General features: G+C 37.0%; 1 protein-coding gene and 1 long non-coding RNA gene across 2 annotated transcripts in view; both read left to right on the top strand.

Moving 5' to 3' along the window:
• LOC123948819 overlaps positions 1-27,194 on the top strand; it is a 77,906-nt gene that overhangs the window by 19,915 nt on the left and 30,797 nt on the right. The window lies entirely within an intron of this gene.
• Positions 3,567-5,265, top strand: LOC123948784 (lupus La protein homolog). Its single transcript, XM_046015937.1, is given in 2 exon segments — positions 3,567-4,320; positions 4,322-5,265. Coding segments are annotated over 2 exon segments (1,218 nt in total). The 5' UTR covers positions 3,567-3,750; the 3' UTR covers positions 4,970-5,265.

The raw sequence follows: 27,194 nt of genomic DNA, 5'->3' as shown, positions 1-27,194 counted from the left end.
GAGAATGAAAGAGTAAATATTCCTGCTCTTTTTTTTTAAAAGATTTTATTTATTTATTTGACAGAGATCACAAGTAGCCAGAGAGGCAGGCAGAGAGAGAAAGGGGGAAGCAGGCTCCCTGCTGAGCAGAGAGCCTGATGCGATGCGAGGCTCCATCTCAGGACCCTGAGATCATGACCTGAGCCGAAGGCAGAGGCTTTAACCCACTGAGCCACCCAGGCGCCCAAATATTCCTGCTCTTACAGAACTTCCACTCCTGTAAGGAGAAAGAGAGAGACAATTAAAAAAAATAAATAATTAAGGTACATGGTATGTAAGATTATAAGTACAATAAAGAAAAAAATAAAGCAAAGAAAGGATGTTTGAATAAGGGGGTTATGGGTTGCAGTGAGGGTAGGCCTCACTGGTAAGGCGATGTCTGAGCAAAGTGAGCCCTATAGATGTTTGGGGTGGAAATGTGAGAACATTTCATTTTTGTGTTAAGAAGAGACAAGAGTCTAGAATTAATTTGAAGATAAAGTCATCAGGATTTGTTAACAGATTGGGTGTAGGCTGTGACAACAGCCAATGCAAAGACTCTGAGACAAAAGAGTTCCTCATTTCTTTTAGGAGGGGGAAAGCAAGACAGGAAATTGGAGAGGTCATGGCAGGGCCGTATGTGTAGGAATTTGTAGACAATTTTAAGAATTTGGCTTTTGCTTAAAGTGGGAATTATTCATTTTGTATGCAGGGTTTTATATGCATACATATTTTACATGCAGATTTTAAGCAGAAGAGTGATTGGCCATATAGGACTGACATTTGAAAACGGTCACCCTGCCTTTTGAGAACACGCTGAAGTGGTTAAGGGTGAAAGCAGGATTAAATGTTGTAATAATCCAGGTGAGAGAAGCTAGTGAGAGTTCAGGATGATAATAGTGAGGGTGTTAGGGAGAGGTTAGATCTGATATATAATTTGAAGAATGAGTCATCAGAATTTGTTAGCAGAATGAATGTAAGGTCTGAAAAAGAAATCAAGGCAAGTCCAGGGTTTTTTTTATCTGAGCACCTGAATGGATAATAATAGCGTTACCAGAGATGGGAAAAGGGTGTAGCATTTGGAAAGCTCTGCTTTGGATACATCGATCTAAATTCTAAGGGTTACATTAAAATCGTAGATACAGGGGCACCTGGGTGGCTCAGGGGGTTAAAGCCTCTGCCTTCGGCTCAGGTCATGATCTCAGGGTCCTGGGATCTAGTCCCGCATCGGGCTCTCTGCTCAGCGGGGAGCCTGCTTCCTCCTCTCTCTCTGCCTGCCTCTCTGCCTGCTTGTGATCTCTCTGTCAAATAAATAGATAAAATCTTTAAAAAAAAACAAAACACCTTAGATACATGAATATGTAGTTCAGGGGAGAACTGGTGTTCTGCATGACAAGGTGATATCGAGAGCCATGAATCAGGATAACATCACCAATTCAGGGAAGATACTTAGTACCGAGGTTAGAGGACTGAGTGTGAGATGCTTGGGCATTAAAAGGTCTGGGAGGAAAAGAAGGGCTGAAAAGTAAACAGAGTAAGAATAACCAGAGACAGAGGGTAGAAAATTTGGAGCATGTCTTGAAAGCCATGTAAAGAACCGTTTTAAATGCTTCTTTGATCAAATAAGGTGGACACTGAGAATGCGTCACAATTGGATTTGATAATCTGGAGATTATTGGAGATGTTGGTCTGAGAGTGGTTCAATGAGTGGCAAAAGCAGGAGAAGGGAAGGAGCTGGGGATAGCATGGACAAGGCACTGGGCAACAGGGCGGACTCTAAAGGGAGAGATGGGTCACGAGAGTTGAATGTGTTCTTTTTTTTTTTTTGAACTTAAATGAACAAAATAACGTACTTGAACACTAATGGAAATGATCCGGTGTAGAGTGGGAAATTGATGATGCAGGGTTGGGGAGAGGGGAGAGAAGAGAGATTTGAGATCCTGTATTCTTGAATAGGCTATGTTGAATGTGACCAAGTGCTCAACTAAAGGGTTGACTGAGATAAGGATGCAGGTAGTTCACCTGTAATTACAAGAAAACAGACTATATGAGGATCTCTAGTACCGGCAAATGTGATGGGAGAGCCCCTGAGGGCGTCTTCTGATTTCTTCAGTTTTTGTTTTAGCAAATTGGAAACACAGTGACCAGTTGAGAGTGATGGCAGGAGAGGTGTTGAAGGCATGAGGGTACATTCACAGGAAGAGTCATGTAAGAGTGGGTTAGATGGTAACAGCATACAAGCATGACGGGATAGGGCGGGGTGGGGGTTAGGGGGTTAGTGCTCTAACCATGATTGCTCCGGGCAGTTCAGTGTTCTAAGGCTGGTCAAAATTGCTCGAGTTCTACGCTTAGCCTCTATCCTCTTCTGCCTCTGCTTCTTGAAGCCTAAACCTGTAATTACTCATTCCTTGTCTAAGCTACACTGCTGGCACTTCTGTGGTTTACCTATGTCTTGAGGGCTAATTGTTTGCACTTTGCATTTATTCCATGATTATATTAATAATTAAAGTTGACCATGGTGGATATGTTTGGCTAAGCGAGGACTTATGACTAGATTTATTTTTTTCAATCCGTAAGTTTTATCACGTACCTCTAAATGATGAGAATACCTTAAATAATGTAATTACAATACCATAATTACACTTAAAATAATCACATATGTTTTAAATATTCACTTTTAGTCAGCTTTCTCATTATAATTATTTTTTCCCATTTGATTTGTTCAAATTAGGAGCTAAACGTGGTTCTTACATTGTATTTGATTGAAATATTTCTTAAATATTAAGCATGTTATATTGCTTTATCTCCTTAAATTCATTTGCTAAGACTATGGAATCCTTTGTCCTCCAGAGTATAACTAGAATTAAAAGAAGGAACTTTTTTTTCGAATCAAGTTTGTGGAACGGGATCATTGGAACATGGTTATAAATTAGTATACCATTTAATTAATGAAGCAATATCTACATCTGGCCATAAAACCTTTACGTCTGATTAAAGAGTTTTTTGACTGGGCCAGGAGGACATGTATTTTTGGGAATGTATATGTCCTTTTATCTGTTCTGTACTTAGATGGATAAGAAGGAGAGCAGGGGGCAAAGGAGCCCCTAGAAAATGGAATGATTTCCTATTTTTAGTTTTCTCATCTTAGCAGAAAAAAACATATTATGGCTGTGGTAGAATGGTCAATATCAGGTGAGAAAAAATATAAGAATTTTCAGCTAGGCTGTCCTGAACCCCTAAATCTCCACTGATAAATTTTTACTCCAAGCTCAAATTTAGTGACAGAGTTGAATGGAGAGTTGAAAAAAGTGTTTTATTAACATTTTAAAATCTAAGTCAGCTTAAACAGAGACCATGAAAAGCTAACACTTATTATGCTTGGTATAATGGAGAGGGAAGTAGATAAGAGGATTTAGGTAAAAGTAAAGGTAGGGTGGACTCGAAATCAGAAGTCTGGGTGTTAATTCTGACTTTGCCATTGACTAGAAACCTTAAACAAACTCTTAAAAGTGGGAGGCCCTAAATTTTGTATTCAAAAATGAGGGTTTGAGGTAGACATCTACTGAAGACTGTTCTAGTACTTAAAAATAAATTAATAAGGCTGCCGGGACGGCCCCCATCTTCCTCACGCACTGTAGGCCAGCCGCGGCGCTGGGAAGTAGAGACGTTGTTGTCGCTGTTAGTGTTTATGCGGTGTGGCTTTGTGGGACCAGGACCTTAAAGATAGCCACAATGGCTGAAAATGGTGATAATGAAAAAATGGCTGCTCTCGAGGCCAAAATCTGTCATCAAATTGAGTATTATTTTGGTGACTTCAATTTGCCACGAGACAAATTTTTAAAGGAACAGATCAAACTGGATGAAGGCTGGGTCCCTTTGGAGATAATGATAAAGTTCAATAGGTTAAACCGTCTAACAACAGACTTTAATGTGATAGTAGAAGCACTGAGTAAATCAAAGGCTGAACTCATGGAAATAAGTGAAGATAAAACTAAAATCAGAAGATCTCCAAGCAAACCCCTCCCTGAAGTGACTGATGAATATAAGAATGATGTAAAAAACAGATCTGTTTATATTAAAGGGTTCCCAACTGATGCAACCCTTGATGATATAAAAGAATGGTTAGAAGATAAAGGTCAAGTACTAAATATTCAGATGAGAAGAACATTACACAAAGCATTTAAGGGATCAATTTTTGCTGTGTTTGATAGTATTGAATCTGCTAAGAAGTTTGTTGATACCCCTGGCCAGAAGTATAAAGACACAGACCTGCTAATACTTTTCAAGGAAGATTATTTTGCAAAAAAAAAATGAAGAAAGCAAGCAAAATAAGGTGGAAGCTAAATTACGAGCTAAACAAGAGCAGGAAGAAAAACAAAAGTTAGCAGAAAATGCTGAAATGAAATCTCTAGAAGAAAAGATTGGCTGCTTGCTGAAATTTTCAGGAGACTTAGATGATCAGACCTGTAGAGAAGATTTGCACATCCTTTTCTCAAGTCATGGTGAAATAAAGTGGATAGACTTTGTGAGAGGAGCAAAAGAGGGGATAATTCTTTTTAAAGAAAAAGCTAAGGAAGCACTGGATAAAGCCAAAGATGCAAATAATGGTAACCTACAATTAAGGAACAAAGAAGTGACATGGGAAGTACTAGAAGGAGATGTGGAAAAGGAAGCACTGAAAAAAATCATAGAAGATCAACAAGAGTCTCTAAACAAATGGAAATCCAAAGGTCGCAGATTTAAAGGAAAAGGCAAGGGAAATAAAGCTGCCCAGACGGGGTCTGCTAAAGGAAAAGTACAGTTTCAGGGCAAGAAAACTAAATTTGATAGTGATGATGAACATGATCAAAATGGTGCATCTGGACCAGTAAAAAGAGCAAGAGAAGAAACAGACAATGAAGAACCTACACCAAAACAACAGAAAACAGAAAATGGTGCTGGAGACCAGTAGTTTAGTAAAAAAAATTTTTATTCATCTTAATTAGGTTTTAAGCTGCTTTTGTCTTTAGAGGCTTTTAAAAAGAAAACCGAATTAGATCCACTTCAATATCAACCTGTAAGAAAGGAAAATTTTTTGTTTTTAACTTGTCTTTTTGTTATCCAAATGAAGATTTTTTTTTAATGTATAGTTCTGTTTATGTTATTTCAAATGATTCAAATATCAAAAGACTTCCACTAAATTGCCTTTGTAATATGAAAATGTATTAGTACAAACTAATAAAATATGTACTATATAAAAAAGAGCAAAAAAATTAATAAAATAGAAATAAAAATAAATAAAATAAAAATAACTAGAACAGTGCTTCTGTGAAGTGTATATTAAATTTCATCATCTCTTAAAATATAATGGTAAAATTTATTGATGTATTTTATTTATCAATTTTTAAAGGAATAGGTCTTTAAAGTTTGATAATAAGATTGGAGTTTTTCTTTTTAAAGAAGAAGTTGAGGGGTGCCTGGGTGGCTCAGTTGGCTAAGCAACTGCCTTTGGCTCAGGTCATGATCCCGGAGTCCCAGGATTGAGTCTCACATCAGGCTCCCAGCTCCATGGAGAGTCTGCTTTTCTCTCTAACATTTTCCCCTTTTGTGCTCTTGCTCTCTCTCACTCTCTCTCTCAAATAAATAAATAAAATATTTTTAAAAAAAAGTTGAAAAAAAGTCCATGTAATCCCATCTTTCACTATTTACATTTTGATAGTTTCTAAGACTATTGCCTAACAATTGCTATTGTGAATGGAATGTGTTTAAGTAATTATTAACTGAAAACTAAAATATTAATTTTGAAACTGGATGCCCTTATGGAGTTGCCTTATTTTCAGTTATTTTTAGTCTGTGTTCTTGTTTACTTCATATACAAACTCCTTTATGTGAAAATACAAAATATTTAATTTTGAGCCCCTATTACGTAAGGACTCCTTTAATTATTAGTACTTCATAGTCTTTGAAAATATTTTAAAACAATTCCTTAGTTATTTTAGAATAATATGTCCAGAACAATATGTTATTTCTAGAACAATACTAATATTAGTGTTAGGAGTAAAAAATTTCTGGCTGTTACTGATTTTTATTTTTTTAGTCATGTTGTCATTTATTAAGAAGTTAAGAAAAATGTAGAATAGGTGTTTAATGACTTTTGGCATCTATGATAATTACAGAGTATTTCTCCTTCATCTTTTATTTGTTTATATATTTTCTTAATTTTTTTTGAGAGAGAGAGCATGCGTGCATTAGGTGTGGTTAGCAAATGAAGTGGAGGTGGGAAAACACAGAGGGAAAAGGAGAGAGAGAATCCTAAGCAGTCTCCATGACCACCACAGAGCCCTGATCTCACGACTTTGGGATCATGACCTGAGCCGAAATCAAGAGTCAGGGGCTTAGCCGACTGAGCCACCCAGTGCCCCTTCCTTCATCTATTTTTGAAAGAAATGATATTAACAAGCCTTCTAGCATTAAACTATTCTTACATTCTGCAAATGAACATCAGTGGGTCATATAATAGAATTTTAAAACAACAGTGCATTACAAATGTTAACATTTTATTAGTGATTTTAGCTGTTAAGTTTATATCCAGATGAGTCTGTGATTTTATTTTCCTGTATGATGTTTTGGTCAGGTTTCGTTTGAGGGTTATATTAACTTTATGTAAAATGAAACTTTCCTTCTTTGTGCTCATGAAAATATTCCTCCTTGAAGTCTGAAAGAATTCTCCTATAGCACATACTTTGTTGTCATATAAAAGCTTTGTCTGTGCTTTTTTTTGTCATTGATTTGTTTTGAGGGAATACGGTTCATTTATGCTTTTTCCAGGAAAAAAAAAACATCTTTCAAACAGATTTTCAGACTTATAGAATTGACCACATAAACTTAATAACTTCCTTGGGAACTTGAAAAGAAGGGGAATTATGTGTTGATAATAGTATATATTATTTAAATATTTAAAATTATCTTGACATTATAGCTCCTCTTTAAAATTTTTTCTCTTTCTTGGAGTAAATCTTTTTGTAAAGAATATGCTTAATCTAGACATATATGCTATGGTAAGGAAAAAAAACAGAAAATGCTTGATCTACATTTTGCATGTTGTGCTTTCTACCATATTTTAAACACTTTTTTTTCCATTTTATTTTATTTCTTTTCAGTATTCCAAAATTCATTGTTTATGCACCACACCCAGTGCTCTGTGCAATACATGCCCTCCATAATACCCACCACCAGGCTCACCCAACCCCCCATCTCCCTCCCCTCCAAAACTTTCAGTCTGTTTCTGAGTCCACAGTCTTTCATGGTTTGTCTCCCCCTTTAAACTCTTATTGTAGAATAAAGCACAAATAAAGAAAACAAAAAAATAATTAGAGATCAATAAATTATTATAGAGTAAATAATTAAAAAAAACACTTTATTGAGGTGTTACTAACATGTAAAAAGCTACACATAATTAATGTATACAACTCAGTGAATTTGTGAATAAGTATATGTCCATGAGACCATGAGCACCTAGGCTGCAAACATATCCATTGCTTCTCATAGTTCCCTTTTTACCCCTTTATTATTATTATTTGCTTATTTATTTTGTGATAGGGATACTGAAGATCTATCCTCTTAACAAGTTTTAAGTACACAATACAGTATTGTTAATTGTAGTCACTGTGATATAGTTACTATATAGTTACTATCATGCTATAGTTACTGTGCTTATAAAACTTATTTATCTTACGTAACTGAAATAAAGTGAGTAATCTCATTACCGTCACTTAGGTTCAGAACAGAACTTCAGCAGTCATTCCATAAGCCCCTCCATTTTTCCATCTGTTTTTGTTGAATTTTACTTTTTATTTGTTTTTATTTTTTATTGAGATATAATCAACATATAATATTGTGGTAGTTTTATATGTATAACCTAATGATTTGATATGTGTATGTATTGCAAAATGATCACCATGATAAACTTAGTTAATATCTATCACCACACACAAATTTTTTTCCCTTGTGATGAGAGCTTTTAAGGTTTCTTTTAGCAAGTTTTGAATATACAATGGAGTATTGTTAACTATGTTACCTTGCCGTACTTTACATGCCCATGATTTATTTGTCTTATTTTCTAGTCTTAATCATGGCTTTTCTCCTTCCAAAGTACCTGCTATTCTGACTTTCATAATTACTTCTTTGCTTTTCCTTGTGATTTTATCACCCAATTTTGCATGCCCACTTTTAAAAACTTTATATTACTTTTAGGTGTCTTTTAATTTACATGTTCTCTCTCCTTTCTTTCTTTCCATTCTAATAAATATCTTGAAGAACCTGGGGAATTGGACTGGTAGAGTTTTTCACAGTTTAGCATATTTCTTTGTCTTCTGCATTTCTTGTAAATTGGCAACTGGATCCAGATGCTTGATTAGATCCTGGTTGGGTTCCCTTGCCAAGACTGTAGCTGTGATGCATTCTTTCATTAAGAAGTACATAATGTTAGCTTTTCGCTTTTTTTTTTTATGTTCGCATCCCCTGATGCTCAACATCTAACATTCTAAAATGTTAATATTCAAATTCTCTCATTTGCTTTTCATTCAGTAACTGGAACAATTTTACAAGATGTTTTTTCCTAAGCTACTAGGTTGCTCAGTGGTATAAATTATAGGGAAGTAAGGATAAATGCTTGGTTCTTTTATTTAACCAATTTAAAAAATTATTGTGGTAAGAACACAACATGAGATCTCCCCTCTTAATAGATTTTTTAAGTGCACCTTACAGAGTTATCTTTAGGAACAGTGTTGAACAGCAGAACTCCAGAATAAGCCAGTCACAGGAGGACAAATACCATATGATTCTACCATATTTTTTAAACAATTTTTTTTTTGCTTTCACTCATGTTTGAGGAAAGTAACCACTGCAAGACTGCAATTGTTCCCAAAAGAGCATAGATAGGTTATTCATGGCTCTCCTTTCTGCTTAACTAACTCCTATTCTAATTTATCTTTCAAATTTAAATACAGATTCAGCTATGCTACACCTGAGACAGGTAGAAAAAGAGCTGTGTCCATGGGAAACTTTATTTCTGTATGCTTTACTCTCTTTATGTGTTGGGGAAATGCACCAGATTCACTTTTAGTGTGTAGTGAATTCCAGTGTGTGTGGACAGGCAGGGGTACCGTGGAGGAGGTGGGCAGGGTGGGGGAGGTGGGAGATATGGAGAGGAGAGTAGGGGGTTGTGTACGTGTCCTTTACTGAGGGTGGACAGAAGCACTCCTTTGATTCTGGATTATTCATCTACTTCAGCTAGGCAGTTCTTGCAGACTGAATAGTTATGTCTCCCCACATTCACATATTGATCCCTCAATGTGATTGTATTTGGGATTGGGCCTTTGGGAGGTGATGTGGTCATGAGAGTGGGACCCCTATGTTCGAAGTAGTGCCCTTATGTGAGAGGAAGAGAAAGTACATTCACCAAGGAAAGGTCCCATGAGCTCATGGTGAGAAGGTGGCCCTCGCAAGCCAAAAGAGAGCCCTCAAAACGCTGACTATCCTGGGGCCCTGAGCTTGGTCTTCCAGTTCAAAAGGGCGAGAAAATAAATGTCTTACTTAAGCTATTCAGTCTATGCTATTTCATTAAGGAGCCCAAGCCGACTAAGACAGAAGATGGGAAGTCAAGCTGGAGAAAAATGACAGGGCCCAAGGGCTTTCAGTTTGGGAGGGCCACTGTTGTTTTGTTTTGTTTTTATTTCCCCTTTCTTGCTTAAGCCATCTTTGTATCTGTGAAAAATGCTCACCCTTCCTTCTAGAGTCTGTAGATCATAAAGATCCTTCCCAGCAGCCAGGTGGGAGAGAATATGTTACATTTTAAGAAAAGTGGCTTCTGTTAAACAAATAACAACACCCTGCCAGTGGCTGCGCCTTCTTCCCTCCACCCCCGCATTCGCCTGGGGGCAGAGACAGATTAGGACAGTAGTCTTTCTCCCAAAGCCTCTCCTGCTTGCAGTCCTGTTCTACATTTATTCACCATTAATGGGAATTGGCAGAATTTGCTTTAGAAATTTCTCTGAAAACTGCACATTTTCAGGAAGGGAAGTTGCACATCAGCCTTTGATGTTTTTCTTCACACTGATTCGAATTTACTGTATTTGGTAGTAATTCCTGCCAAAGATTTGTGATACATCTTTGGCAGTATTTACTAGTTTCAGAACTGATATCCATTTTTTCCTCATTTTTATTTCTTTTGCTTCTGTCATTTTGAAGAAGAGGGCTTTATAGGGGTTCTCATGAAATTATTTCCCATTTTCTTCTTTTAAATAAAAATGAACGAGTAAAGCTTCTATAAGGCACTTTATTATCTGAACCAGGAGACAGTTAAAACGTCCTATAGTAGCAGTTCTCAAAGTGTTCCTTAGAACCCAATTACATGTCACGTTAAAAGGAGTTATAGCAGAAAAGCATGTCTTGGTCAAATAAATGTTAATAATACATGTGAAACAAAATTAAACATGTTTCTTTCCTGAAGGACTTCTTATCACCTTTACTATACAGAAAGGCATTGTGAATCTACAAAACAAACATAATATGCAGTGTTTCCCAGAACTTAGTTGAAATCAGTATCTTTTTTTTCTATAAAAGATCACAAAGGAGAAACAAATTTGTAGACTATAAAAATACTGATATGACAACATTGCAGGTGAAGAAGTTAAGAACAAAGAAAAGTCTTCTGAATGTGAGCCTTGCAAAGTTAATTATAAAAACATCCCTCCACCACCCCCCACCCTTTCCTGCTCCTTCCTTCCCTCCATTCATGCAACAAATGCTTAAATGTCGCTTTGTGCAACACAGAACTGCTTACTTGACTATTAATATGAGGGAAGTTACATGTTCATCTCCCGCTTTACGGGAATATTGCTGAATGAAGTAAGGCATTTTTAAAGTGCTGTGACAATCTCATTGCCCTAGACTGAAACCTATACACCAGTGCTTTTCAGATATGCTCTTGTAACACGCTGATGTGTTGAGATTCATTGTGACATATGTTGCAAATTTCTAATATTTCCAAGTTAGCGATATTATAAAGTTTTCTTTCTAAAAATAAAACATGCTATGTTCCAGGTTAGACTTATAACAGCATCATTGTCACTCATTTGATTCATAATATGATGTCTTAAGTGGAAAAGAAAGAGAAAAAATTGTAGGTAGTCTTTGGATATTGGGGCAAGCCCTGGGGTGGGACTGTCTCTGTCATTTCTCTGTGGAGTGTGAGGGTAGCCCATAAACGTTGCAAACTGAAGCAGACTAGGTGCCTTGAAATAATGAACATTCATCATTTGGGTAAATTACAAGCAGCCTCCAAAGGCAGTGACATGAAATGTTGTTGGGATGTGAATTTAGTCACATGGGCTGTGAGGCCCGATAGTAGGGAATGAGTCACTGGGTAGTTACCGAGTTTCGTGGTCTTTGGCAGAAATCTGATTTGGGAACAGGGAGCTTGGGAAGATGGTGGAGTAGGAGGACCCAGAGCTCACCCATTCCCACTTTTATAACTAGATATTTTCCACTTCCAAGTCAACAAACCAGAGAACGATCCAACGACTGGCAGAACAGCCTCCACAACGAAATATAGAGTAGAGGCTGTGGCTGAAAGTTCAGGAAAGTCAGAAAGGTGGAGGGAACTGCAGTCACAAAGAGGGCAGAGAAACAGGACCTTAAACCACGGAGTTCTCACATGGGAAAGACTAATCCCCATAACGTTTGGCTTTAAAAAACCAGAAATATAATTCCTTCTGAGAAAGTCCAAATCTTACACAAATATTCTTGTGAACAATACGGCATGAAGGCACAAGTTTGACCACCACCCATGTGAGTGAAATCTGAACATTGAAAGAGAATTTTTACTTGCTTATGATGTTGTTGACAGAAACCATCAAATCACTTTGGTGCCCTAGAGTTTTCTTTTTGGGTGAAGAATTTCATATGGGAAGAGAATTACAAGCTGATTGGAACCAATGGTCAGTGCAGACGCAATCCCACCTTACTGGAAAATAGATGTGAACACACATATCCAGTAAGGAGAAGCCAACCTCAGCATTTAAAGGAAAGAGGACACACCAACTTTTCTACTTTAGTTGTAGTACAGCAGATTTTATGACTAAGGGCCGACTTGCTCTGCTCTTCTAACCCAACAGCATCTGGCAATAAGAACAAGTGCATTGTGTCTGTGTACTAGTGCTCCACTGTATAAAATTGTGACCTGGCACAACCCTCTTTGGGCAGATTTCATTAGGGCGCACTCTTGCAGACAGCACCAGAAACACAGGGTCATAGAGACTCTTTTGAGTCAATTCTCCACACTGAATTATCCCTTTTCATCTCAATTAGCATATATTCTTTTAGATACAGCAAAAATAAAAAATAAAAAAAGATGAATTCTTCCTTTTGGTAAACATGCTGTGGAAAAAGCACCTTTTACCTATGTCTACCACGTGCTACTGGTTTTGTCATTTAACTAGCTATTTGGACAGTCAAGCATGCCAGTGAATGGTTTAGACTCTAATGCATTTTGTTCACAGAAATAACCTCAGTCATGGTAGTCATTGTGTCAGGAAGACCAAAAGATCCTATTTAATATATATGATGTACCTGACACTATACTGTATTAATGGAAATACTAAACCAATTGCTGTTAATATATAGTATGCATGGGGTTACAGATTATAGGATGTTTTTCTCACACCTGCTCTTGATGTTTTCATGGTAGAGAGCTTAGAATTAGAATTAGAATTAGAATTAGAATTAGAATTAGAATTAGGTATCCTAATAGACATTAGGCCTCCTGAAGTCTTGTTGGAAGCTGTAACATGAGCCAGAACCAGTTTTGAGGACCCTGATCTTGCTTTTGAGGCTGGCTCAGTTGAAGGCAATCAGATGGTGATGAATCTATCTCCTCCCTAACTCTGGAGGTCTGCATGCTCAGCTATATAGTCCCATGCTTGGAGCATGATAGGCAAGATTTACATTGTATTTGGAAAACTGAAGCCTGGGTGGTTGGTATGCATATTCCCTAGAAAGTCAAGCCTTGGACTCAGGTCCATCATTATAAGGTACACAAAAAGGAAGGGCCTGACAAAAATTACTATGGTCCCTGGATTTAGACATATTACATTAGACTCCACGGAAGGCTTCACATCCTAAAGGGACACCAAGATAATGAGGCAGAGGAACAGGGTAGATGAGAGTGGGAATTTGCATTTCAAGAAGATAACTGGGTCTTAACAGCTAAGATAACAGGGCTTGGCCCCAGCAAATGATTCCTGGCATCCTTGTTTGGGGTTGTAATCCCATAATACAGCAGTCATAGTGGGGTCCTATAAGAGTGTACTGAAGACAAGAGTTGGCCAAGTTGATGGGCAGAGGTTCAACAAGTGTACATTAGACTCTCCCCAGGAGATTTCTGGGTTAAGAAATATGTCACCGGAGTACCTTATTCTGCATACTCTCAGAGCTGACCAAGAATCTGAGGTTGCATGTGGGAATCATGGCAGGAGTAGCCTGAAGGATTGGAACCATAGCCATGTGGGGTGGAAATTAGTCCAGAAGAGCAGTTAGGTTCCTCCTGTCTCTCCTTCTTTCCACTTTTTTTTTTTAAATGTTACTTCTTTTTTTTTTTTTTTAAAGATTTTTATTTATTTATTTGACAGACAGAGATCACAAGTATGCAGAGAGGCAGACAGAGGCAGGCAGAGGGGGGGGCGGGAAGCAGGCTCCCTGCTGAGCGGAAAGCCCGATGTGGGGTTCGATCCCAGGACCCTGAGATCATGACCTGAGCCGAAGGCAGAGGCTTAATCCACTGAGCCACCCAGGCGCCCCTCCATTTCTTTTGATACCACTATTCTTGACCCTTGTAGGGTAGGATCTTGCTGCCTGTGGCTGCCTTCTTAAAATTTGCCATCTCAGCGATGGCTATCAAACTCCATTTTGCTCTTAAATTATTAATAGCTCTTAAAATTTTAACAGTTTTAAATAGCAGTCTATTTATTTTTTCCCTAGAAGAATCAAGTGTTCCAATTTTATCCACCCCCCCGCCCCCCACAAATATTATGTGGGTGTGGAATGGGAAAGGAAATTTCCTACTGTTCCCTGCAGGCAGAGAAGGCCCCTACCAGGCTTCTTCTCTCCAGTAATGAAGGATCCTGGATCTCCTAGAAATGTCAATTTTTATTTCAGATGTCAAGCATCTTATAAACAAATCTCCAAGTTACATTTCCCTGTCCCTTGGCAGGTGTCCTTTAGTAGGACAATTCTTGGGAAGGACAGTGCCTTGGAGCACTCTGGTGTTTATTGCCTCTGTACCTAATTCTAAAGCTTTACAAGTTCTCTCACACAGTAACTCGATCAACCGCATTCTGTGGCTATGGAAATTGTTGTTCACAGAGGTTAAGCAAATTACCATGGAGCAGATGAGTGAGCAACCTGGGAGTGGTTCCCGGACTCTTAACTGCGTTGGCTGGTGTATTGCCTTGCATTGCTTCATGAGGCTACAAGCTGTCCTGTTTCTTTCCCTTATACTTAATTTGAATTAGGTATTTTAATTCCCATTTCTGAGTTGAAGTCAATTGTATTTCAACACCATAGCTAGACTGTTGTCTCAATAGAAAAATAAATTATAAACACCTGAATAGTGGTGACATCTAATCATCTAATCATTCAAAGTCAGCATTGATCTATTCTTCTTTCTTCATCTCCTTTTCCCTCATTCTTTCCAGGCTGCTTACAAATATATTCAATGTATTAACAAAAAGTTTTAATAAAAACACTGCCAGAATATTAGCATTTTGGACAAAAAACAATCCAGTTCATGTTAGCATAATCTTACACTTTACATATATATATATATACATATATAAATATATAAAAATTATCCACAGATAACTAAATATCTGTGGATAATTTTAAAGCTCTTTGTAGTGGCACAGTTGGTTGAGCACCAGACTCTTGGTTTCAGCTGGGGTAGTGATCTCGGGGTGGTGGGATGGAGCCCTGAGTCAGGCTCTGTTCTCAGCTCAGAGTCCACTTGATTTTCTTTCCTCTCCCCCTTTGTCCCTCCCCTCCCCACTTCAGCTCTCTTTCTCTCTCAAAACAAACAAAACTAATTGTAAATAAAGAAAAATATTAAATACATAAATTCTCCATTTTGACTTACATTTTTCCATAAAGCATAGCCATTCTCTAACAAATAAAAATTTATTTATTAAGATTGTGTTTATTTATTTGACAGAGAGAGGGGTGGGGGGGGTGAGCGCACGAGCTGGGGAACAGCAGAAGGAGAGGGAGAAGCAGGCTCCCTGCTCAGCAGTCGGGTCCTGCAACATTCCACCTCCTTCAGAAGAGCGGAGCATCCTGAGTGCTATCTTGCCCTGTCCTCATATTCCACTAACCCTGACACACTGCCTTAAAAAGCCATAGGGCTGATTTTGTGCAGAGTGCAGTGGTCTTCATCACACATATTCTGAAAGTTGCACTAATATGTACACACGACTGCTGCCTCCTCAGCTTACCACAGGGGGCAGACGCCGACTGATAAAGTGTTTAAAGAAACAAATTCCCAAGGACAAGCAGGGAGCTACAAAAATGTAAAAACAAAAACAAAAACAAAATGAAAAGAATACATTTTAAAACGTGTTTTCTTGTGCCACCTTTAGTAGCACAACACAGAGATGGAGTTTATTTCACTTATTTATAAATAAACAACTCTTCCTGAATGCTAAAGATATATAAACATAAGGTTTAAAGCTAGTGTGATTTAATATTTTTCTGCAGAAAAATACTTCTGGATAGTGTTCTCCTTTTCACATTTCAAAGTTCTCTTTTTGTATTTAAAATTTAATAATTCTATGAATATGTTTCACTTAAATATTATAATCTCCCAAATGAATAACACATTCTTAGAAAATGCTGTCTTCATAGGAGAAAGCTCCTCAAACATTCATTTTTTTTTTTTTTTTTTTTTTAATATTTTATTTATTTGACAGAGAGAAATCACAACTAGGCAGAGAGGCAGGCAGAGAGGCAGGCAGAGAGAGAGGAGGAAGCAGGCTCCCCGTGAAGCAGAGAGCCCGATGCGGGGCTCGATCCCAGAACCCTGGGATCATGACCTGAGCTGAAGGCAGAGGCTTTAACCCACTGAGCCATCCAGGTGCCCCTCAAACATTCATTTTAACTTTTCTTGCCAATCACTTGTTTTTATCCTTTACTATATTTTCTAAAAACCTTAGCAAAAGCACATAAAGCATTGTTCTTCTTAATGAGATGATCTACATGCAAAATGCAAAAGTCTCAAATCTGTGGAGAGCTTTCTGAGAGAACCCCACAATTGGTTATTGCTCTGTACAGGGTTGCCTATGTTGTCTTTATTTTGAGCATGATGGTCTGAAGCCTGCCTGTTAGGATATAAGATTTTGGTCCAGCACTTCCTGAGTTATCTCAGATAATTTTAATTTCTCCGTACCTCAGTTTTCTCATCTGCAAAATGGAGGTAAGAATAATATTTATCATGTTGTTATTCGTAAATTATAGGTGTTTATTTAAAAATAGGATGGTGCCTAACAGTAATATTTGTTTAAATAAAATAAAACAAACATATTTTTTCATAGCATCACTATACTCTAAGTCAACATTTTTATATTAATGATTGGGTCTCTTTTCCTCCATCCCTCCAGAATGCTTGGATAGAAGTTCATTTGATAGTGAGATGCACTGGGGAACTCTCTGGGTGTTAGTTTTCTCATCTGAAATGGTGATGATCTTGCCCTAGAGGTCTGATGTGAATGAGAAAGTTGGCACACATGAAATGTTTAGGAAAGGACGTAACTGATCACAGGCCCTCAGTAATCCTCATTAGTAAGTAGAAAATAACTATGTGTAAAGTCATCACAGAAATTCAAATAAACCATGTAGAGATTCAAGGAGATAAAATGGCTAGCTCAGAAACAAAACAATTATCTGTACAAGGGTTCAGATTTTGTTCTTTTATTCATCAGATTCAAGTTAGAAATTTTCTTATTTTAGAGGTGGGAAGGGGCAGAGGGAAAGAGGGAGAGAGAGAACCTTTAGCAGGTTTCACACCCACTGCAGATAGCTCCTGATGCAGGGCTCGGGAACTCACAACCCTGAGATCATGACCTGAACAGAAATCAAGAGTTGGACGCTTAACTGGCTGAGCCACCCAAGTGTCCCCAAATTAGAAATTTTCCAACCATACTTTCAAAAAAGATTATTCAGACAGAATTTCTCAAAATGTTCATTCCTTTTGGGTTTCATAGCCATTTCTTAAACAGAATAAAAGTTGCCAATATTTTAGTAGTGAATTTCTACTTGTTGGAAAAGCCTCCTAGAAATACTGTTAAAGTTTACTTAGAAACATAGAAAACAAATTAAGACTCTTGTGTCTTTCTCTTTTTGTGCTATTCAGTGATGGCAGAATAAGCATTTATGGTTTCTTTTATGAAGGTGATTAGAGAAAAAATGCAAAACATGCTTAAAAGCACTTGAATTATCTACATGCAAAAAAAACGTAAAATTTTGTGATGTGGAGTAGGCACCATCTCAATTTGAATGAACTAAATTTCAGTAGCAGGTGACTGGGAGTATGCCCTAAAATCCTCATGTCATACATTATGGCATATTTGGTAAGTTACTTTGCAAATATTATTGCCTTCATAGACGATTTTAGTTGCTCATAGGCAATTTAAGATAAGTCTTGAGAATTGCCTTAGTCCTGGTGAAAAATAAGTATTATGTTTGAACTAAGGGCTTGGTAGATGGTAGGAGAGATTGGATTTAGGAATGCAGGTTCCTAGGGCTGCATTGGCCCACTGAGGTAAGGCAGAGTATTTTGGAAAGCCTCTGAAGTGGGCAATTGGAATGAAATGAGAAAGTTCTAAAGAAAGGGATAGTTGGGGGTGCCTGGGTAGCTCAGCCATTGAGCGTTGTCCTTTGGCTCAGGTCATGATCCCAGTGTCCTGGGATCGAGCCCTGCTTCCAGCTCCCTGCTTGGCAAGAAGCCTGCTTCTCCCTTTCTCACTCCTCCTGCTTGTGTTCCCTCTCTTGCTGTGTTTCTCTCTGTCAAACAAATACATAAAAAAATCTAAAAGAAAAACAAGAAGATACAGTCGATGGCCAGGATATGCTTGGAGGACAGTAGGCTGAGAAGTAGTAAGTGGGAAGAGCTATGTCAGGCCCATCCCCATAGCCCCAGAGACTAGACACCAGAGGCTAGACATCATTCTATCACAGGGGCTGGAATTTAGGGACAGTTTCCTAAAACCTAGGAAGACTGACAAGGACAAGGCAGAACAAACACCGCTAGGAGGAGATAGACATATACTAGAGCAGAATTCAGTTACTGAGACTAAGTCACAAGACAACAACTTAATTTCAGAGATTAGGATATACCATGAGAATGAGATTAAACATTTCTCTGCTTAGGGACAAGATGTGTTTTTTTTTTTTTAATATTTTTATTTATTTATTTGACAGAGAGATCACAAGTAGGCAGAGAGGCAGGCAGAGAGAGAGGAGGAAGCAGGCTCCCTGCAGAGCAGAGAGCCCGATGCGGGGCTCGATCCCAGGACCCTGAGATCATGACCTGAGCCGAAGGCAGCGGCTTAATCCACTGAGCCACCCAGGCGCCCCAAGATGTGTTTTTAAACCTAGGACAAGGCTGAATCTACAGGTGACAGTCTTACTGAGCAAAGTAATTAACATCAACTCACCAATCTCTTACAGCGAATACGTTTATGAGTTTCGTAGGATGGTTTCACTTACTATCCTTTACAAAGGCAGATGGCCTAGGAAACCAACTGCAGTTTCATAGAAGAAAAGTCAAAACAGGGCCACTTAATATGTATTCTATGGATACATGTGATCTATTTTTATGCCAAGAAATTTCTGTTTCATGCTGGTGGTACCAAGACTTAAGAGGCTGGGCCCTGCATCTCTTCTTATGAAGAGTCGAAGTCAGATTCAGAAGTTTATATGAATATTGAAAGATGAAGATGAGAAATGCAATAATTTTTATATCTATATCAGGAGCTGAATGAAGGAGGCAAAGGAGACATATAGCCTCTGAAGGGCCTGCACTTGAATTACTTTTCTCTTTCTCAAACACATAACTGTGTTTCAGCCTCCACTAGTAGAATCAGGGGATTTGCTCCTGGCATGGTCAGTTTAAACCAAGCAGAGAGTTGACAGCATGGGGGATGTCATAGGTGGACATAGGTGGACCCCAGTTTCACCTGCCTTCTGCCTGGTATGGACATCTAGGCAAATGGTAAAACATGTCAGGGACTTGGCTTCTCTTGCAGGCAAGGACTACAAGGAAGAATTGGTAAAGAGGCAAAATTCTGCCTGAACTATGTAGGGATATGATAACCTCACTATTTCCCCCAATGACAACGCAACCTCTGAGCTCATGAAAATGAGGAAGTTATGGTATAAAATGACAGCCAGTAAGCATAGAAACGATTTGAACATTCTTTTATTTAATACCCAAGAGCAGTAAAAACAGCTGCAACAAGTCATGTAAATATATATATATATATATATATATATATATATATAAACTCAGTTCTTTAAAAGGAGTATACAACATATCATGTATTCGTACCAAAATGGACCTAAGAATCCAGATTATGTTTTCTTAAAACTAGGCAGTGGGGTGGGGTTGGTGGTGGGAGGAGAGGAAGTAAAAGCTTAAACTACATTTCTCATCTTTCATAGGAGGAAGTCAATGGATAACACTTCTGCACTGATGTAGAAAAATTTAAATATAGATATTTTACAATATTTTTTAAATGTTAATTTGTAAGTAATCGGTAGAAACATAAAAACAACATGACTTCCAAATCACCGCAGAAATTAAGCAAACAAAATATCTATATAGAAAAAGACAAGTAAAAGGAAACAGAAAGGAAGCACAAAATAAACAGAACATGAAACAACGTGATGTTCATATGACTAAATATTTCATACACAACCACAAATGCAAAAGGAAAAACATTCACTGTTTAAACACATAAATTAACAGAGAACAAGCTGATGGTTACCAGTGGAGAGGTGGGGGATGGGGTAGGTGAAGTAGATAAAAGTAGATAAAAGGGAATTAGAGTACACTTATCACAAGGAGCACTGAGTAATATATAGAATTGTTGAATCGCTGTATTATACACCAGAAACTAATGTAGCACTGCAGATTAACTACACTGGAATTAAAAAAAATAGAATTTGGCCACTCTAGAATATGTAAGTATCCACCATGTACAAAAGATAACCCAAAACAGCATAGCAGAAAAAAAGTAAACAAAAAAAGGATGGGCAAAGGTACATTCAGCAAGCAATAATTATTATTTATTAGGGGTGGGACTATGAATATCCCCTGAAACCTAATTCCCAATCTAAAACCAGAAAATGGAAGATGAAAGTTAATATTTGCACTGAAGATATAAAAGAACCAAAATGTAAGGAGCAAACAGCATGGTATTGTATACAGAGCAGAAACCCCTAGAGAAAAAGAAAAGTAACACAGCACAGTTTGAAACATGTTATTATTGCCATTTTCAATTTTTGACAAATGATAAAGTGTTAAATAAATAAGGATGTATGATATTCTAATAGATTCAATAGTAAATTCTAATACATTGATAATTGACACTTTTTCCTCTTAAAAATATCTCATCCTTTTCATGTTCTTTAAAACATTGGTCAAATTGATGATATAATAGATCACATGAAATATCCCAATAAATTCCCCAAATGGAGAAACATACAGGTCATATTTTAGAACAACCTTTCAATAAATCTCAAAATTAAATAATAGTACTCAACAACTATTTGGAAATTAAATATTATCCTCTAAGGAACTCTTGAATCAAAGATGAAATTTAAATGAAAATTTCAGGACTCATATTTCTGGCCATGATACAGAAGCCAGACCCTGAAAATCTTCACTACAATATATATTTCTATGAGGATAAAATATAGCAAACCATTTTTAATGCGTTCACTATAAGGTAGGGGAAATACCAGGGATATAAACCAAAGAGTTAAAAAACTGATTGGGAAATAAACTGAAATCTGTAATTCCCCTGCAGAAGAATTGCAGAAAACCAGGAAGCTTTCCCAGGAGACCAGGCCTTGGCTCTATCTAGGCAAAGGGAAGGAGAGTGTATGTGAAGTTCCTGAACACTGTTGAGAATTGAAGGAACTAAAATATTAGTAAAAGAATAGATGAAGAACAAAACAAAACAAAAAACCCCAAAAAACAACCACCAAAAAATATTCTTGTTAAGAAAGATAGATGATGAAGAAGATTATTTTGGCTAGTATTTTCAGCGGGCAAACAATGAACAAAAAGTTTACACTGAGAATGCGTAACCGTAGTGGTTTGGAGTTCAAGTTTACACTACTCCTGCAGTTTAAGAAGCCACAAGTGGAGACATAAACTTAAGTTGACCCAAAAGCAAACAAAATATACCATGTGTAACAAAAGACAAATAAAATGGAATGGAAAGAAAAGACAAAAAAACAGCATGAAATAAGATGCTTTGCATATGTGATCAGGAAAATATATAAAATCTCTGAAAAAGGTTGAATCCCAGACTAGGTAAAATTCCCCAGAAAAAATCCACTGACTGTAAAATCACAGTTAAAATTAAAATACACACAGAAATTAGCCACAGTGGATGATAATAACTGCAACAAAGAAAATATGAGAAAGAAGCACATATGTTAAGAAGAACAAATATACTTTACAAGGAGACAGAGAATTTGTAATGAAAAAATATAATCAAACACATTTGTCATGGAACGTTTAAACTGAACTGGTAGTACTTTTAGAAGAGAATGGGATCAATGAAGGAAATGGTCTATTTAAAGAGATCAAGTCTGAGATTTTTCATTAATGGATTAAAGACATAAATTACTGAACCCCAGAAGCATGGGTGAATCAAGAAGATAAAAGGAAGATAAGATCAATTCTTAAATGCATTATAGGTTCCTAATGGATCACCAATGTTAAAGAGATCTTTAAAAACCATAGAAAAATGAATGTATGTACATGTGGATAAAATCAGCAACAGGTTTCATGACAGTGAAAGGCAGAAAAGAGAAGGGTATTTTCAAAGTGCTGAGAAAAATAATCTAGAATTTTTACTCTTTTTCAAGAATAAGAGTAAAAGAAATTGGGACAAATAAATATTGAATTTATTCTTATACTCACTACAGGAACTTGGAAAGGATGTACTTTAGATAAAAAGAAAATCATCCTGGAAAGAGGGTGAGATGCAACATTAAGTGGGCAAAAAAAAACAAAAAACAAAACAAAACATGTTAAACACATGAGTAAATATAAACAAACATCGAACATGTAAAACAAGAATGCCTACACATTGGAATAAGTAAACAGACATAAATGTGGCACAATGATAACATGAAAGATGAAATGGAAGTAATCTGAGTTAAAAATAGAAATAGTTCCAAAGATAGCAATAATCACAATAAATGTGGAAAGATCATTCTCGGCAGTAAAAACAAATAAGCTATGTTTTTAAAAACCAGCTATCTGCAGCTTACACCCAACAACTGAGGATGTGGAAAGAGAGCAAAAGGAAATGTACTCAGAAGATACTAACCAAAAGAAATTTTTATTACTTCATTAATATCAACAAATTTTATTTTAAGACAAAAAATTAGATATAAAAAGAACCACCACCTAAAGATTAATTGCTCAATTAATCAGATTACCATGAATTTATTGGCCATTTCCCTGCATGCAACTGGTGGTTCATATGCTTTTGCCTATTTTTTCTTGTGTTATTAGTTTTTCTCTTATTAATTGTAGAAATTCTTTTTTGTGTTTTAGGCATTAATCATTTGTAGTTAAATGTATTGCAAGTATTTTCTCCCAGTGTGTGTGTGTCTTTGCAAACATTTGTGTTGTCCTGGATTTAGGGATTGGTTCTCTCTGAACTAAGCTTGAATACAGTGCTGCGATCCTTGACAAAATGAAATGGGATCCAAGTAAGTCACAACATTCAGTGATGCCCTGATTAACAAATTTACCATCTCCAGTTGATTGCAGTTAAGTATCCAGTGAAGCAAATGATCAGAGAACCAAAGCGGCTGCTGTGTGTAACTGTTGTGGCTCCAATCATGGCCAAAAACACTGGCGGGAGATGGCTGCTCCTCAATGCACCGAATTACTTTCAGAAAGAAAATGATATTGCAGGTCTTTTAAACTCTCAAGTGATGTGACTGTCCCTCAAGTCACGTTCAAAAAGCCAGAGAACTTCGATGGTGAATCTATATATACATCATCTCTTATTTTTGAAGTTCTATGATAATCAGAAAAATCAGAAACAAAATTTAATTGTATGGGTTACAGAAAGTGAATTCAAAGCCTCATCAAGTCTCTTGTGATGAGGAAGGTGTGGACCCTAAGACTTGGAACAGGATAATTGGGAAGTCTTGGATGATGTTAAGAACGTTGAACATTTGAACACTCTGTCCCTCCCTTTTGTTAGCTTTCTCTTACTAAAGAGTCTGTAATAACCTTTTTTAATGCAGTTGTTCTACAAGAAATGGCTCTTTTTCTCAAGATTCACCCCAACCGTCTTATAACTGGTGTCAATTCTCAGCATGTTCCAAGGGAATATGCTCAAAACGATCTGGGAGGAAATAACTTTACTCCAAAATGAATCACAAAATGTTTATGCATAGGTATGACCAAATTTATTGATATGGGTGCACTATCAATGAGTCTGAATGTAATGTATTCAGTGTGTCAGTTGGGAGGGGCTATAATATTTTACCTGGTTTGTTGAGTAAAAATTTGTCTCCAGTAACTCCACAAGGTTGAGATGCCAGACCTTCCCTGGTATAAAATAGAGGAAAGAATTCAAGGACTTAGGGAAATAGGCAAGTTGGAATGGATTTATCATGTGCAACTAGTTATTCCCACATTGTTTCTTCTGTGAGAGCCCAAAAGCTACTCTCTTCACTCAGTCACTGAGAAATTACATAGGTGGGAGAAACATCCATATTCTGAAAATATGGGAATGTCTTCAATAGTCCAGATATAATGTTGAGATATGCTATCATTGAGTTGGGCTCCTCCTGAAGATAATGCAACATTCCATGGTCAGACTAAGTGGAGATATTAGTGTAATGTACATTAGAAGTTTTGACACACAGAAATTCTTTAGTAGGAACCAATGAATCTCATATCCCTAAAAAAAAATAAAGTAAATGTGCAACCTAGCAAAGCATTACTTGGTCTAGTCCAGGTAGTGGACCAAATTCATGATCTGAGTCAACACAATGAAGAATCATGTCCTCTCTCCTAATTCCAGACCTAAATCAGTTCACAGACCAAGAACTTCTTTACTGAAGGAGAGTTTTGGCTCCCATTCAATAATGCCAAAAACATCTACCATTTTTCTTTCTTCAACCTTGTCAAAAGAAATCTGAGGCCAATTACTGCAGTAATTGTACTCTGGAGAAAATGGGAGATCTAAACTCTTGGGAATTGACACCGATTCTTAAGGACTCAAAATACCAAAGTAAGTTTTATAATAATCAGGTAATAAATAGAGTTATGTCAAGTTTGAGTCACCAAGGGTCCATTAGATCCACAGACCCACCCTGTGAATATCTCTCCAATTCCTGAATGTGTACTTGGAATGGGCATATTTGGCATCCGACAGAATCCATGCAGTGCCCCTCTGATCCAGGAAATGATGGTTATTATGGTAGGAAGGGTACATGGAAGCCTCTGAACTTGTCCTCCCTCTCAGAGTCTGAACTGAAAACGTGCTGTGTTTATCCTGAGGCTTGCCGAAGTGAGTGTCACCCTGAAAGGCTCAAAAGATGTAGAGCCGTGATGCTGTTCACATTCCCATTTATCTTTTCTTATTGGCCTGTGGAGAATGTGGTGGGTCTTTGACAATCATTTCATTATTTTAAACTTTATCAGGTGGTAACTCCAATTCCAGCTTCTGTTCCAGATACATATTATTTTTCCTAAGAAATTGTGACCAACCATCACATTGAAGAATCAGTTATAGGATGGAGGGAAGTCAAAATGAGGTGGGGTGGGTCTGAGACATGCAAGCCTAGAGGACAATTTAGGTACTTTGTCAAGATCCTCTCAGCTCTTTTTTTTTTTTCATGAAAACATCTGTTTTATTAAGTGCATATCACCCTGATGGAAAAAATAACACCTGATAGAAAAATCACATTTTCTATGGTTTTTATAAATGAAGCTGAGGAATTCTGTGCAGGCAGAAGTCTCCTATCCCCTTTCCTCCTTTTTCTATCTCTTTCTCTCTCTCTTTTTAATTTTTTGTTATTGGAGTGTAGTTGACACACAATGTTACATTAGTTTCAGGTGTACATGTGGTGGTTGGACAAGTTTATACATTATACTATGCTCACCCCAAGTGTAGTTACCATCCATAAAACCTATTATGATATTGACTGCATTCCTTATGTTGTGCTTTTTATTCTTGTGAGATATTCATTACATAACTGGAATCATGTATCTCCCACTTACCTTCACACATTTTGCCCTTCCCTCACCTTTTCCCATCAGCAACCATCAGTTTGTTCTCTTATTTACAGGTTTGATTCTGTTTGACATTCGTTTATTCATTTTTTTAAGATTCTGCATGTAAGTGAAATCATATTGCATTTGTCTTTCTCAGTCTGACATTTCACTTAGCATAATACTTTCTAGGTCCACCCATGTGGTTGCAAATGGCATGATCTCATCCTTTTTATGGCCATGTAATATTCCTTTGTACATATATACCACACTTTCTATTTTCACTTTTCTATTTCATCTATCAAGAGACTCTTAGGTTGTTTCTATATTTGGCTATTGTAAATAATGATGCAATAAACACAGTGGTGCATATATCTTTTCAAACCCAGTAGTGGAATTATTGGGTCATATGGTATTTCTATTTTTTAATTTTTTAAGGAACTTCCATACTGTTTTCCACAGTGGCTGTACTAATTTACCTTCACATCAACAATGTATGAGGGTTCCTTTTTCTCCACATCCTCACTAACACTGTTAATCCCGTCTTTTTAATTCTAGCCTTTCTAACAGGTATAAGATGATATGTCACCATTGTTTTGATTTGCATTGCTAGCATCAGATCCTCTCCTTACTATTTCCATGTGCTATGGGTTTAATGTTCTTTGGTTTCCAGTAGTTGGGTATGTGGCACTTGTTTTCATGTAAGTACCCAAGGTTACTAGTGCTTACATTGTCTAAATGAATATCCAGAAGTTTCTGGGAATTTATATTTCCTGAGTGTGTCCAGTTACCATTGACTGACATGTATGGGCTTATGGAAGCCCTAGTTCCTTGACATGAGTCTTAGCTTATGTGTCATAGTTACCCATGGGATCAAGTTGAAAGTACCTCAGGCAGGATTTGGTCTGAGATATAATCCTTACTGAGCTTTTACCCCTTCTCTGTCCTCTGTAAACTTATTCCCTTGGGAATACTTTTTCCTGGGAAAAATTTTTTGTAAGTTTCTTTTTTTTTTAAAGATTTGATTTATTTATTTGACAGATAGCACAAGTAGACAGAGAGGCAGGCAGAGGGAAAGGAAGGGAAGCAGGCTCCCTGCTGAGCAGAGAGCCTGATGCAGGGCTCGATCCCAGAACCCTGGGATCATGACCCGAGCCAAAGGCAGAGGCTTTAAACCACTGAGCCACCCAGGCTCCCCTTTTTATAAGTTTCTTGCAAATGAATCCTTGTCTCAGCATCTGCTTTTGGGGAACAGACCTAAGATATCAGCAATGTCTTGTTAGAAAATATAACGGAAAAAATAATTCCATTCATAATAATCACAGAGAAAATGTAAAATATATATAAATAGCAATGTGAATTAAATTATAAAATGTTGGTGAGCAATATTAAAACATGAAGAGAAAGAGACAGACTATGTGCTTTTGGGGAAGATTGAATTATCATGTAAGTATTATTTTTCTAAATTTATATAAAAATTTAAAATCACTCTAAAGTTATTTTAAAGCCATATGGAAGAATTAACATGTAATAATTACTATTTACCATATTATCATTGTCATTTTTTATTAAAATTATATTAATCTTACTTCCAGGTAATTTTGCAGGA

The sequence above is a fragment of the Meles meles genome, chromosome 1 (genome assembly GCF_922984935.1).
Source record: "Meles meles chromosome 1, mMelMel3.1 paternal haplotype, whole genome shotgun sequence".
Taxonomy (NCBI): Eukaryota; Metazoa; Chordata; class Mammalia; order Carnivora; family Mustelidae; genus Meles; species Meles meles.
The sequence above is the reverse complement of the archived record's forward strand: the minus strand, read 5'-3'. Positions and strand labels throughout refer to the sequence as shown.